This window comes from Rhinolophus sinicus, chromosome 16 (assembly GCF_057876585.1).
Source record: "Rhinolophus sinicus isolate RSI-liver-muscle chromosome 16, RSI-T2T, whole genome shotgun sequence".
NCBI classification, from domain to species: domain Eukaryota; kingdom Metazoa; phylum Chordata; class Mammalia; order Chiroptera; family Rhinolophidae; genus Rhinolophus; species Rhinolophus sinicus.
The window spans coordinates 148,589,096-148,605,062 of record NC_142516.1 but is presented as its reverse complement, the minus strand read 5'-3'; the positions used below and the strand labels follow the sequence as shown (position 1 = coordinate 148,605,062).

General features: G+C 41.0%; 1 protein-coding gene across 26 annotated transcripts in view; it reads right to left on the bottom strand.

The window, feature by feature from the left end:
• Window positions 1–15,967, bottom strand: part of DOCK9 (dedicator of cytokinesis 9) — a 256,192-nt gene that overhangs the window by 185,318 nt on the left and 54,907 nt on the right. For 7 of the 26 annotated variants that reach the window (XM_019756882.3, XM_074329452.2, XM_074329453.2 and 4 more), the window contains exon 1: window positions 7,654–7,930. The exons of 9 other annotated variants lie outside the window; for them this stretch is intronic. In XM_019756882.3, coding sequence (XP_019612441.3) covers window positions 7,654–7,815 — 162 coding nt within the window. In that variant the 5' untranslated portion in view covers window positions 7,816–7,930. Of the gene's footprint in view, window positions 1–4,619; window positions 4,639–7,653; window positions 7,960–15,967 lie in introns of those variants that run through there. 10 more of the 26 variants (XM_019756892.3, XM_074329457.2, XM_019756893.3 and 7 more) reach the window with 5 other exon arrangements.

Below are 15,967 nucleotides of genomic sequence, written 5' to 3'. Positions count from 1 at the left end.
AAGTGACAAAAATGACATTGGCAATCATCATACATAAAACAAGATTGGGTGAATCGTCAGTCAAACAACATGACTTAGAAGGTCTTTGGAAAATTCATCCCTGCCTGAACAAGTTCATGTTTATGAATCTGGCCTGTGAAAAATAATTACAGATCCATAGAAAGATTTTGGGGTAAAAATGTCTCTGTAATCTTAACTTAAAACCACCTGAATGCCTAACAGAGAAACATTTAAATAAATTCTAGTATATACATTACAATGGAATATTATGCATGTATTAAATCGTATTTTAGCAGAACACTATGGGCATAAGAAAATGGTAAGTGAAAAAGGCATCAAGAATATTATACCACTTTTTAAAATATTTGCATAAGCCGGGAAATCTATCAGAAAACATACACTACATGTTAAGCAGTAATTATTTCTAGGCTGTGGGATTATAGCTGATTTTTGTTATACGCTTTATTCTTCTCTGTAGTCTTTAAATTTCCTATAATAATTATGTATTCTAAATATGAAAGGTAATAAATGTTACTTTTGAAAAGCAAAAAACGTTGTTGGTTCTCACTAAAACTGTGAAAGAAACAAAAAGCTAACTACTTTGGATATCTAAAAAATAAGACTTGAACAAAGTAATAACAGCTTTACTCATCTGTTTCTACTCAGTATTTCTGGGGCTCTTTCGCTCTTTAATATCTTTGAAATAAGTATACCAACTCGAAAAGGGTGAAGACCTCCCAGAACAAACACATTCCAGGCCCCACAATGGAACATTTCAGAATTCTCCTGGGATATTTAAGAATGCTAGTGGTCATGCTCCCAGAAGTTGAGGCAAAATTAGTGCTAATTTGAGCCCCAGCATAACTAGGTTGCTCGCCTAAGTGTACAGCAACCTAAGTTTATATTATTCTGTTCAGCAGATAACTCTGTCAACAGCTTAATAAAGAACAATAATGAAGGCAAACTCCTTACAGTCACAAGGGGAGAAAACAAACCTTCTTGGCTTTAATTTTTTAAATTCTCAAAATAATATTTCTAGAGGGCAATCTAGCTACATATATCAAAATTCCTTAAAAAGCAAATATAATTTGAACCAGTTATTCCAAGTCTAGAAATCTTTGCCAAGAAAACAATTTGATAAGTGTTTCAAGTACACATGCAAAGACGTTTATGACAGCATTTATAATTGGAAAAATATGGAATAGTGGGTATCAGTTAAATGAAATGTCACATCCTTCAATGGACTGAAACACTATGTCCCCTCAAAATTCAAATGTTGAAACCTACTGCAAGCATGTGATGATATTAGAAGGTGAGGCCTTTGGGAGGCGATTAGGTCACGAGGGTGGGTCCCTAACAAACAGGATTCGTGCTCTTGTAAAAGAGACCCCAGAGAGATCCCTCGCCTCCTTTGCCATAGGAGGTTACAGTGAGAAGACAGCCATTGAAGAGCCAAGAAGTCAGCCCTCACCATACAGCAAATCTGCAGATGCCTTGATCTTGGACTTCTCATCTTCCAGAACTGTGAAAAATAAATGTCTGTTCTATGGTATTTGTTAGAGCAGCCCGAACAGACTAAGACACATCCATATAATGAGCTGACACCATTTAGAATGAGACATAAATGTGTACTTATGGACATGGAAAGGTATTTGGGATATATTATGGAGTGTCTTTAAAGCAAGTTACAAGACTATAAAACAAAATAACATCCTTATTATACTTGTGTATTATATAAGTCAGCTAGGGCTGCCATAACAAAATACCATAGACTGGGTGACTTAAACAACGGAAATTTATTTTCTTAGTTCTGGAGACAGGAAGTCCAAGGTTAGGGTGCAAGCATGGTCAATTCCAGGTGAGGGCTCTGGTCGGGGCTTGCAGGTAGCTGCCTTCTTGCTGTGTCTTTACATGGCAGACAGACAGAAAGAGAGAAAGAGAGAGAGAGAGCTCTTCCTCTTCTGATAAAGCCACAGTCCTATCAGATGAGGGCTCTATCCTTACAACCTCATTTAACTTTAATTACTTGCTAAAGACCCTATCTCTAGATGCAATCACATCGGGGATTAGGACTTCACCCTATGAATTTTGAGGGGGGATTCAATTCAGTCCATAGCAACTTCTTATATATTTCCTTTTACGAACCATGCTGTAAATGGGTGAAATTCTGAAAGGTTTTTGTCTCAAAATGTGTACATCAACGGCTACCTCTGTGTAGTGAACATAGCAGCTTAGTTTCTACCATGTTTATTACCTGTTTATAATTTAATAAATATTAAAATAAATGAATCCCATGGATAAACACAATGCTAAGTTTTAATAAAGCATTGGGGAAAGGGAAGTACTGTCTCGTGCTAGCTAGCTCACATTGGCTACACTCACAAAAAGCAGCATCAGTCAAGCTGTGCAATCTCAGGACACAGGAAATGGATCTAGGAATGAGAGCGGACTGTTCCTTGAAAACATCAATTTACTGTTGTGATCAAAACAAACAACAAAACCCACTGGCACCACTAAGAAGGATATTAGAAATAAAATATAAAACACAGCCTACCCAAAGCCACAGCCCTGTGACCAGACCTAAAACCAAAGGAATGACCCAGAAGGCAGCCAAGAAGATCTCTGCTTTCTTACAGCTCAAGACAATTACAACAGTGCAAGAAAGTTGAGAGAACATCTAAAATAATCAAGATCCAGCCTTTACTTTCCCAGCTGCCTTAAGCTGACAGGTCTGATACCATCTTTCACTTACCACTTATTACTGATTGTACCACGTATCTCCCCTTACGTCTCCCCGCCCCAGTCATCCACCCATCCCCATCTCCAGACACACAGACACACACACAAGCAGGGCTGCAGGCTCTTAAGAGCCAGAGACCACATCGTCTTCAACTCTGTTCTCTTTGCACAGTGTACATATTCAATAAATGACTGTTAGAAAGCATGTGCTAAGTCAAAGGATTTTCATGGCCAATAGGTTTTTAAAATTACAAATGACTGTTTAGCCTGGGGAGTCTAGGTGATCTGATAAAATTCTATACCGTAACAAAGGCTGAGAGCACGGTGAAGATGTGTAGCAAATCTTATAAGAGGAGAACCATGAAAAACTTCAAAGCGTTAAGGAGGTAATAAAAAAAGATTCAATGTTAATTTCAAATGGGGAAAATTATCACTATAGCATCCCAATATGTCACAAAAGAAACTGAAGACAAGAGAGTTTGTTTTCTCCCTTCGTGACTTCCAGCAGTTTGCTTTCCTCACTGCTCTTTACGAAGCTGCTGATGGGGTCGCAGCTCCTATCAAGGTTATAACTGAGTGGCTTCTTCCACTTTAGTTACAATCACCACAAAGAGAACATGGTACAGAATAATCCCACAGCTCCTCAATTCTTCCACAGACACATGAAGAGAGGGGAGTATTCTATTACTAGCTGTGAGTAAAATGAGTCAAGTCCTAGCCCATAAGTCTGGGCCCATCACAAGCCTTGGGATAGACAAGCATTTCACTTCTGTGTAAGCTGCCCCTCCTCACGGATCACGCCCAGGCCGGTGCCTTGGTGCCCTCTGACAGTGCCCTGTGGGACCTGTGTGTCAACCTTCCCCGGGAGCTGCCTCATCACTGCTGGATGTCGAGCACCCAGCACAAAAAAAAACCACTCAGGGTAATTTCTTGAATGAGCTAAACTAAAATGGTACACTCAATTAATTAGAAAGGGGAAACTGTAGAAAAAAGTCTATACTCAGGAGTAAAATCTATCCCAATTCAGCCATGCTCCTCCATCGCAGTAGAATCACTAGTCAAAATGTAAGTGTAGCACATGTGAAATTCAGTCAGTCCACAACTGCTAGATAAGCCCACTTCTCAGGGGACTAACCACCACGGGGCTCATTCATGTCACTTAGATAGAAAAGGAAACTTCCTATATAAGATCGCACAGCTGCAGCCGTACAAAGCTCAGTCTACACTCAAGACATCTGATTTTTGCTTCAGGGCCAACCTTAATGATTGTAAAAAGGCTTTGCACTACATAGTCCTCTACTGGCTTATTAATGTATGCCTTGCCTTGTTCCCAAAAGATTCAAAGTGATTTACATAAATACATACAAAATAAGATTTTAAAGTATTTTAATAAGCAGATGAGAAAAAGCAGACTGTGATAAAATAGCAATATGGGAAAATAAAAAGCAAAGTTTAAGGGCAATATAAAAAAAAATCATTTTGAAAGAGCCTATATATCTGTTAGAATTGGGTCATGTGTTTGGAACTCAGATTTCTTTTAATAGTCAACTGAAGCGGTGGCTGAAGTCAGTTACATGAATCATAATGTATGTAAAATAAAAATAAAATAGTTCCTCAGAAAAAGCACAACCATTCAAAGTACGGAGAGAAGAAATCGCTTCCAGGGCTTCCAGGGCTTCTCATGAAGAGAACACTAAAATATAGAAATAATTATAATAATAGCTAACAATTAGCACTAACTTATGTGCAAGACACTGTCCTAAGAACTTTAGACATATTCATGCATTTAATAATCCTATGTGGTAAGTACTGCTATTATCTGCATATAATAGATAAGAAAACTGAGGAAGAGAATGGTTAAGTAAATTGCCCAAACTTACCCAGCAAGCTGTGGGTCTGGGATGCAAACCCTGAGGGCTGGTTACGCGTTGTCACTCTGAACGCGACACTGACACTACGGCGCCTTCTCTCACTGTTCCGACAGCAAATGAGTGAAGCCCTCAAAAACACCCTCACCGTAGACAGCACTTTCCTAAGGATGTTTCTAATGACGTCCTTCAGTTAGTCCAAGAGAAAAACACAAAGCAATTCCACTGGGGCCAAAACGAGGCACCCACGCATGTGGGTTTCTGACTGATGGACAGTATTTGGGATTTTAGAGTCTCTAGAAAAATGGGGGGCCTAGAAAAAAGCCATCCCAGCTGTCCGTCACGATTACTTTCCCTCCGCAAGGTCTGGTGCACACTGAGTGGCCAAGGAAGGGATTATGCTCTGAGGAGCAGGCCAAGTACAGCTCTGACCTGATGACAAGTTAAGGCAGAGCCACGGGCTGGAGTGGCCCCCTGAGCTGGAGGAAGAGCAGACACCCACCACCGAAGGCTAAGCAGCCTGACAAGGACCCACACCTGCCTGAAGAGACGATCAGCCTACCTCTGCATGGAGGTGACCCAAGGCAGTGCCAGTGGTCAGGGCTCCTGAAGAAAGGGTTTGGCTGCCCCAAACCAAAGGATGAAAACGTCCCCAAATGACTACGTCATATAATAGGTATCAACAGAGCTGGACCGGATCCAAAAGTTGTATCATCAGTTGACACTCTTGACCATATGAAACCCATGGAACATTCAGCCTTGGTGTAGCTCCAAGACAAAGGGTTGCAAAGTATAACTACAGGGAGATGAAAGGTCAACTGGCCAGGAGACGTTATTCAAGATGAGCCCATTATTGTTATGGGGTAAACGACATAAAGTTTTTCACGACTTTGATTTTAGAATAAGTGATTAGAACCTAGCTTCTCAGTAGCTTCTCCAAGTTCAAGTCAGGACAATAAAACCGTTTCATCAGAATTCACTCATGAACTGAGCATACTGTGAGTCAGGCTTTGTTCTAGCGGTTGGGGAAGAGTGGTAAGTAGACAAAAATTCCTGCCCTATAAATCTTATTCTTGCACTTAATGTTAAGTAACACTAGTAATTAGCATTGCTATACTTACGCTGGTATTCTTGACTGATTACCTCAGGTGGAGATAAAGATGGAGAAACTATGGCAGGGAGTCGGGGAGGATGTGCTGGGAGGGTTACGAGAGACACTGAAAAAAGGAAACTGAGCAAAGCCCTGCAGGAGGCCAGGGGTGAACCAGGTAAACACCTGGGTAGTGGTGTCCCAGGAGAGAGAACAGAGAGGCCACCTGAGATGCTGGAGCAAAGTGAGGAATGCGGAGAGAGTGAGAAAGAAATGGAGGTGAGGAGGAGGAAGCAGGGGATGCTGGGACGGACCTGAACGCACTGGGAGGATTCTGGATCTGACTCTGAGCAGAGGCTTTTAACAGTCTGACTTTTCTTTTCAAAGGAATGCCACTGTTTGTCACGTGGAGAGGAGGCCACGGGGTCAGGGACAGGAGGAGGGAGACTGGTTCAGCGGGAGCAGGTACATCTTTCCACCCGAAGCCCCTCGGCCACATACACGTGGGTCAGGTCGGCGGTCTCGGTCTGCTGGTGCAGGCGAGGGTGGTGAGCTGGGAGCATCCGATCCAGTGTACTGGAGCAATGTCTCCAATGTCTGAGCCCCTGGCAGGTCATTATTCCCTCACACAATAAAATAAAAAGAAACACAAGCAGACTGGCAAAGGCAGGTGAACCAAAGATAAGTCAGTGTGGCCTGAGGGAGCAGAGATGCAGGTAGCACAGGAGCCGTGCTGCCATCACCGGCCAAGTAGTCCCAGGGCTGTGGGGCTATGGATTCCACAAATGGGACAGATGCTATCATGAACTGGGCCTTCTCATCTCTGAGACCCGTTATTCTCAAAAGCCCATTCCAAAATACATTAGAGTTTAAAATATTTAACAGTTAATACAGCACCACTTAAATTATATACCCACATATAACACTGCTTTCCAGAATGCATCTGATGCTCACGTGATGCCCTCCTGTTCTTCCTCCCAACTATTTAGAGAGTCAACATCACATAAGCCCCTGCACAAAATGCACCCTCTCTTGGGGCCCTGCAAGGCTGAGGTGATCCGATCTGATCCTGCGATTCGGATGGCACACCAGCACTCCCCCTCGGTCTCAGTCGGCAGCCTAATAACCAGGGAAGGTTTCAGGGTTTCGGCACCCCTCACCCGGGCCAGACTCACACACAGAAACACTCACATGTATTATTCTCACTCATTTTGACACAAACTGTGATCAGAACAGAAGGGAAAGTGGCAAGGCATCCTGAGGGAGGAGGACAGAGAGCAGTGTGCAGCTTCCTCACGAGCCTGGAATTCGTTGGAAGGCTGTGGAGAGGCACACCCATCTGTGACTTGACACCATCTCGTGCATTGTGACAAGAGGCAAAAACTAAGCTTACTTTTACTTACAAGAGCCTTCACCCAGAAACATTATAAATAGTTGGATTTAAAACAATAAAACCACATTTTTCTTATACCCATTACAGTTTTCTCTCATGCTGCCTTTAAATACCTCCCCCTGGATCAAAGGACTGAACACCAGCCATTAGTAAGAAAAATCTAGCCAAGTAAAAGACTAAGATGTAAAGGGACTGAATAATTTGCTATCACTGGTAGAGGGTTCAATATCTAATACCCTAAATACACACTTCACCAAGTATTATTTCTGAGACTATGCTAAGAACATGCACACTCATAAAAGCTAACTTAGAAAACTGTTCAGTAATCAAATATCTTACTCCAGCTTTTGTCTCTGTGTGTATTCAGCTTTGATTAATACATAACATTCTCACACATAGAAGCAGGCACCTCATAATTTAAACTTAAGGCCACCAATTACCCATTTCTAGACACAGACTACATACATGTAACATACTGAAATTAATATATTTGCTTTACAAGTAAAGACTAGTTTATTCTAACACCACCAAACTACTTGTTAATTAAGCAAAACAGCATTTACCAGACAGGAGGAGATCAATAGTTCTGAATCTTCTTTTGTCCAACTGTATGCTGCATATTCAAGGGCATTATTCTCTCCTTGCTGTTTGCACATATAAGCACAGTTTCTTTCAAAAACGGTACGGATGCCTTTAAATAGAATCACACTAGTAGTGCAACCCATCCCCAAGGTGTGGATGTTCAGATTTCTAGCAATCTCTACTCCGTTTCCACATCATCTTCCTTGGCGCTTCAGAGCAGGCTCCCACTGTACCATCTTCACGACAGGCAGTTGCCGGCACCGGAACAGAAGGGAAAGCTCCGAGCTGTCGCACTAGAGTCTGCTCCTGCCCAACAGCCTGACAAAAAAAAAAAAAAATCCAGGCTCCGAGTGTAAACCGGGAGGGGTGGTGCAAACACACGATGACACACCTCGGATGCACCCAAACCCTTCAAGTATCCTTTTTTTTCAGTAGCTCGTTTCACTGTTAATACCCACAAACAGACAGATTTACATGTGGTTACCAGAAAACTGCTGGCTCCGGCGAATTGCTTAGGATTGTTCTAAATCTCAGAGCCTGCCCAAAATGAAAAAGACAGTGCCAGAGAGTCACCGTGCTACAGATGCTGCTGAGAAGCACAAAGAATGTTCATCTGCTGCAAGAAATCACTCTCCCAGGATGCTTCGCCAGCATCCATGTTAGCAAACACCCCTTTCCTTGACCCAAATATGCTATTTGTTTAATCCTGCATCCGCAAGGAACAGAGAAGCAAAAGGGGAAAAAAGGCCGAAAATGAGTGAAATCACTAAGATGACTGCTGCTATGGAAACATGTGTAAGCCCACTTCAAACAACCTTTTCCATGTGTGGGTAACAGCTTGCTGACAGCAAACCACAAGGGAACATAAAACTGCTGTGTCAATCTTGACTTCTGTCCACTTCTCTTTGCTAGAGAGTTTACACTGCTAGAAAGGATTCTCCCATCGCTGGTACCCAAAGATGCAAAGGAGCACATGGATAAAGGGTTACCTGGTCCTTCTGAAGCAGCACTCCAAGGGTAAAGACACACTGAAGTCCCACAGTCAACAAGGTTATTCTTTTGGGTGCATAAATAATACAGACCCTTCCACGGCAGATGGAACTCAGTGACACTACACTATCTTGTGTGTGTCTTTGGGGATGACTAACAGAGAAGCGTGTCACTGATATAATCCTAAATTGACTCTTGCCATTTTCCTTCTAAAAAATGAAAAGAGAATGGTATAAAAAGACCATGGTGAACACACAGGCAAATCCCTTCCACCCACAACATGCATCTGGAAAAAAGTGGCTGCTCTTTTAAGATCTGTTCTGACATTCTTCCTTTTTTCACAAGGCAACAAATGGCTTTCACTTTCTATCTATGGATTTCAAAGTTAGAGTGAATTAGAATAATTGAGTACCCGCGTGTTGCTAACAGAAACTGGTGTAATGTAGTAAAGGCAGATCTTTAGAGAACACCTAATAATCCCAAAATTTCTGTTTTCTGTGGCTAGTTTACTGACTAGGCCCCATGGATAAGCAAACATCCAGGCTTTGTCTATCTCCTGTATTTTTACGCAAAAATCTAATTGCCACAGGACATCAAAGGATACTGGCCACACGCAAAAAACAGAGTAATTATATGTGGTCTAGAATGTTCTGCTTCAGAATGGTAATTTTGTTAAAACAGAGCTATAATGTTCAAGATTATACCCAAGTCCTGACATCTGAAGATTAAATTCTTTATGTGACATCACAATGCTGGCAGATAAATAACATGGAAAAACATCCACACAGAAATTGAGTCCTGGAGACTATAGAACACTACACACATAGGTTAAATTGTTTTGAGAATTCAGAAAATTCATCAATTAACCTCACTTCTATATGACAAGGGAAACAATTTGAAAAGTAGTAGTTCATGGAATGCAAATAAAGGTTGTACCTAGAAATTAAAACCTTAATTTATTAGTATTACCTATTTTAGACATACGGGGTGTAGAATTCAGAGAACATTATTTGAGATGTAAAAGGTTATGTTTGAACTTTACAAAGGATTATAAGTGACAAGCAAATATGAAACTGTTGGTATAGTTGACTTACTTTAAAAGCTCAAAGTCAATATTTAAAACAATACTAGGAGAGAATGGAACCATTTCCTAACAATCACTCAGAGGAAAAGGAAACGTTTCCTAGAGATACAATAATAAGCATTTCAGCAACTGTATCAAATTTAAATATTATTCATTTTTCCAACCAACAGAATTAGTGGGTAAGAAAAACATCAGAAAATATTTACAGCAAATGATTCAACAAGGCCAAAAAATGGGTTTCATGCTAATAGAAGCATGACAAAATGAATCATTCAACATGTGTATTTGGTTTCATTGATTTTTCTGCATCAGAATGATCTTGGATTGGTCTAAAATGATAATTAGCATGAATTCCATTGGAGGACAGGAATAGATGACTGGTATCTATTGGCAACCAGGTCAGACACCTACTGAGTATATACTTCAATTTGGAGATCACATTTACGCTCACATCTTTAAATGTCACCTCTAATTTACACAGCTCCTAAGACTGGATGTCCACCTTGACGCCCTTATGAGATCCAAGCCCATGTCTTCCTCTCCTGCTAATAATGATACCTGACGCTCCCATCACTGCCTCACTCTCAGATGATACCAATCAATTGTCTTTTAACATGACAAACTAGGATAGGATACCCACACAATGGAACAGTATTCAGCCATAAAAAGGTATGAAGTTCTGATGTATGCTACAATACGGATGAACCTGAAAAATGTTACGCTTAGTAGAAGAAGCCAGTCACACATGGCCTCAGATTATATGCTTCCATTTAAATGAAATGTCCACAACAGGCAAACGCATAGAGATAGAAAGTAGATTGGTGGTTCCTAAGGGCTGGGGCAGGAAGGAATGGGGGCTGACTGCTTATGGGTGCAGAATTGCTTTCAGGGGTAATGAAAATGTTCAGAAATTAGACAGTGCGTTTCTAACATCTACACTATCTGTACACAAGAGTTTATGAATATACCAAAAACCACTGGGTTGAACAGTTTATAAAGGTAAATTTTATGGTATGTGAATGTAATAAAGAAACGTGACTCCATTCTTGGTGTTTTAGTGACGAGAGCTTTTAAGTCTCACCCCTCTTTCTTCCCCTGTCCCACAGCTGAGCAAGCTGAAAGCTAGTACCAGGTGGCTCCCTCCTTCAGTGCCAGCGGGAAACTCACCACTCACCCCAGCCCCACCCCCTCACCACCACAAACAGCCCAAGCCAGTCCCCTTTTCCTGCTCTTTTTAGCCATTTTAGGACCTGCTTGGGAATATCCATGCTCTCCCTAAAGAGCTTCATTATATGAGCAATAAAAATGTCCACGCTCTCTTGGTGTGTGTGTGGTCATGAGTCTCAACATCCAAAGCAAATGGTGGTGCTGGGTGGGAGGGAGGATCTATCCTTTTCTGTGGAGAGACCCCCACAGCGAATTATACCACAATAAAGCTGCTATTAAAAATGGGAGAGGGGAGGAGGAGGAAAACATCTTTGCCCACTGCAAAAGGTTGTCAAGTTCAAATAAGATAACAGGAGAGAACTCAACCAAGAAATTGCTATAAACATGTACTTAGCTATTGTTTCATATTTCACAAAGGGTTTACTTACTGCCTAACTCCAAACAGCCTCCATGCTTAATGAATTAAACAACTTCTGACTGTTGCTTTGGCCCCACTTCTCAGGAATACACTCAGCAAGGAACTTGGGAGGTGCCTGCCCTGAGGGAGTGCAGTTTAGACCAGCGAGAGGCTCCACGCTGTACAAACTACCAGAAAGCCTGTGCAAACAATAAGTTCATGGTAAGATTTGCGGGCCCACTCGGTGGTCACAACAAACCTCAACCATTCAGCCACAGAGACCATAGCAAATAGATCTCAAGCTTTCACACCCCACCACCCCCACCCCCACCCAAAGCATATCCATCTGGAGCTGCTGTTCCCACTTGCAGCTCTCTCCTTGCCAAATGGCTTTCTGTTTTAAATATCTTCTAAAAGTCAAATTCGTTTGATGGGTAGATTTACTTAATACTTTTCCGGAAAAATGTGGATAAAGAAGAATCTAAAGTGACACCTAAAAATCTAGAACTACAAACTATTAATAGAAGTAATATTGTATCTCAAACAGATGCATCTCTTCTACTACGTTAGACCTTGGGTCCTACCTTAAGAGGCCAGGAAGGGAGTGGAATTCTGTCCATTCTGCAGTGGCTGAAATGACCTCACATTATCATAATAGATGATTTAGCCACACTTCCCAAAACCTAAATAAATGGACAACGGGTAGAATTCAATCTACTATGTCTTTTATTCTATTCAAGTGTCATTATGACAGCCAGTCCACATGAAGAACTTATTTCCATCCCTGACAGTCCATATTTCATATATTAATGCTGTGAATTCTGCTGAACAACAACAACAAAAAACCTTATGTAAGTGGGTCTGTGAACACCGTATGCATTTAATGTTCAATCGTCTAATCAAAGGTAAGTAGAGTGTCTCACACAGGGCTTAGTACGTACCACATGCTCTCCCTTGGCCCTTTTACCCCAAATTAAATTCTTTTCATCCCTGATATTAAGAGAATAGAGTGAGGGTCATTCAAAGATATGAGAATTTCAGATCTAATAAATTCAAACCACAAATTACTCCTGTTGATAAAGAATGGTTAAAAGAGGTAAATGCCAGGTTTGGGGGTGGGGGAAGGGAGTTAAGATAGTTGGTGAAGAACAAGTAGCGGTTTCAGCAACAGTCATTAGAAAGTTTTTTTTTATTATTATTTAAAGAAGGGAAATTAAGAAAGTATTATTAAATATGGGCCTTTAAAAAAATAAGGACAAGTTGAACTCTCCTACCATTGTGTATTTCAGGCACAGAAACCTCAAATTTTGATAGGAGGATGGGGTGGGCAGACTTACTGCATATCTAAATTTATCGACCATTTATCATCCCCGTCCCCAAAACATTTTGAAATGCCAGCACCAGTTACCTCCAGGTGAATAGAGACAACAGGTAGGCCTGGAGGACATGGGTCCAGACAGGAGTTTTAGGCCCCTGGGAGAACTACGGTCTGTACTGCTGTTTGTACCACTGTGGAGAAACAAATGAATCTGCTAAAAAGTCTACCTCTAAAGTCATGACCACATAAAATCGTGGAGTCAGGTCTGCTGCAAACACAGTGGTATTTAAATGTTCTCAAAAGTAGAGAACACAAAGTTACATGGTTGTCTCCCCGCTGGGGCTAGACTATTAGGGAGGGAACCAGTTCTTGTGCGGTGCTCTGAACCCCTGGCACCATCACTGGGTGACCAATGAAAGGAGTGGAAGCAACAACCTCCAATCCTCCTTTTTTAGTCAGGAAACCAAGTTCAAGGGCTTTTAAAATAAAACAGATCTCCTAAGGGAAGAAAAGGTTGGGCTAAGACAAGGAACTTACTTGCTGGGAGGAATATAAAATGGTACAGCTCCTGTGAAGCAGAGTGTAGCAATTCCTCACAAAATTAAACAGAGAATCACCATATGATCCAACAATTCCCCTTCTGGGTAGATATTCAAAAGAACTGAAAGAGTTTGGAAGAGATATTTGTACACCCATGATCATAACGGCATTATTCACAAGTAGGGTTTCCGGGTGGGAATTCCCACCCGTTCTCGAGAGTTTTTTTCGCTTTCCCGTTCCCGGATCCCGAGAAAAGTTGGTCGGGAAATCGGGAAAATCGGCTCCTTGAACCCAGGTGGTTGGTAGTATTGGCCATCACTGTGTGGAAACGATTCATCGTGGAGAACAGAAAACAGTTTGTATCTCCGGATTCAGGAATGGGAAAGCGGAAAAAATTCCTGAGAACAGGCAGGAATTCCCACCCAGAAACTGTATTCACAAGAGCCAAGAGGCAGGAGCAACCTAAGTGTCCATCAAAGTATGAATAAACAAAATGTGATATCTGCATACAATGGGATATTACTCAGCCTTAAAAATGAAGTTCTGACACATGCTATAACATGGATAAACCTTTCAGGACATTATACTAAGTGAAATAAGCAAGACACCAAAGGACAAATACTACATGAGTCCAAGTACATAAGGTAGCTATGACAGACAAATTCATGGGAACAGAACATAGAATGGTGGTTGTCAGAGGCTGGGGGGTGGGGGACGGGGATATGGGGAGTTGTTATTTAAAGGATATAGAGTTTGTTTGAGATGATGAAAAAGTTCTAGAGATGGATGGTTACACAACAATGTGAACATACTTAATGCCACTGAACAGTATACTTAAAAATAGTTTAAATGGTAAATTTTATGTTATGTCTATCTTATCACAATTTGAAAAAGAAAAAGAAAACCAACTTACTAGGCACAGCTTTCCTATGATTTCCAGGAACAAGTGATGTGAAATTAGAAAAAACCAGGAGGGCAGCTAGTCTTTCTCTCCTCTCCCCAGGCCCCTCACAAAGGGCAGACAAGCCCAAGGAAGAGGCTTCATACTGTTGATTTTCCTCGTAACTATTTCTAATAGCTTGTATTAGATTACTTTATATACTAGTTTACCTAATTATCATTAATAACTATTTCCTCATTCCACTTGGTAATGCACTTCCTAAAAAAAAGCCCTTTGAACTATGTACCCTCACATAAAAAAGGTGAGATTTAAATTCCTGATTCACAGACAACTTCCACTTCTTTCATTGCAGGCTACAAAATGAACAAACCAACAGCATTTATACAGGTTCTGATTTATCCCTCAGCTCAGGAAGCTCCAAGCAATGCCAGAACTTCAATTACTGTTATGAAAGGTCATGAAGAAAAATCATGGTTTCTGAGGGAGCTCCGTTCTTTGAAGAGAAACCAATAAATCCATAAATGCTGATCCTGTGTCAGATATGAAAAGCTGCCAAAAGAGCTCACCTATTTGCAAAGCTTTACACCCTTACTATAAACATCTGTAGGGAAGGGGCAGAGTGGAGAGGCTGGTGGCACACCAGATCACAATGGATGCTATATGCACCGATGTCACACTGTAAATGAGACACTAAGTGAAAAGCAAGGAAGCTGAGCAAACTCACAATGGGGTAATGAAATCAGAGCTCACAGTGACCTTTTCTTGGCCTCCTCCAGCTTCTTCCAAGGAAATTCTATTTTAGGCAGACATCTGAAAAGCTCACTTAGCTGCAAGGCATACTGAGTTTAAACAACAGCAGAGGAACACAGCACAATTCATGTACAAATACACCCATGAAACAGGTTATGTGCATCAAATATGGAGTTTAGGCTGTTGGAAAGATGTTCTTTCATGAAAAGAGAGACTGAAATTCAGATTCTACACACCTCAAGTACTCATATATTACCTTTCAGCATTTAAAACTTTTTACTGTCCTTGTGTCAATAGAGAAATACTCATCATGAAGAAGGAAAGGAAATGAAGAGGAAAACATAAGCATGAAATTTAGTTTGCCACTTTAAAAATTATTGCAATATAGTCGAATTTTCAATTAGATTAATCAAAAGGCGAAACATAAGAAATAAAGGTACTATACACTGGTTACCTGTCCAAAACATAGGAGGGAAAGAGCAATTCTTTCAAAATATTCCTGTGGTTTTGAAAAAGCAGAGTGAAAAGACACAAAATACGTTGTCCTTTGTCCGGGCTTCCAATCAGGTCAGAAGGAATGAGATACAGGATGTGTCCCCCACTCATGGAGGCTCACAAAACTCCATTCTCTACCTGACTCCTTACAAAGTTTTCATTTCTTTTTACAAAGACACAAAATTCAGAGCCTTCCTAAGGTTCTCTTTTATACACAGCCTATGGTTGGGTTATGGCTTAACTATAACCATGTTTTAAAAGAATGCTACTTTGACCAAACATTCCCTGATGCATTAGTGGACTCTGCTAGGTCAGAGAAGGGGAAAACTTTTGGGAGAAACCACCCTCCACATAAGAACTGGACAGATTACAGATACTGCCATCGCTCCACGACAACTAAAAACAGATAGGATCCAAAGAAGATATTATACAAACGGCCAAGAAGCAAATGAAAAGTCACTGGAGAAATGCAAATCAAAATCATGAGATGGCACTTCATACCTCCTAGGATGGCAAGGTTAAAAAAGACAGTTAATAACAAGTGTTGGTTAGGATGTAGAGAAACTAGACCACTCACACACTCTTGGTGGGAATGTAAAATAAGACCGCTGTTTGGAAAATGGTCTGACTGGTGTTCCTCAAACAGTTAAACC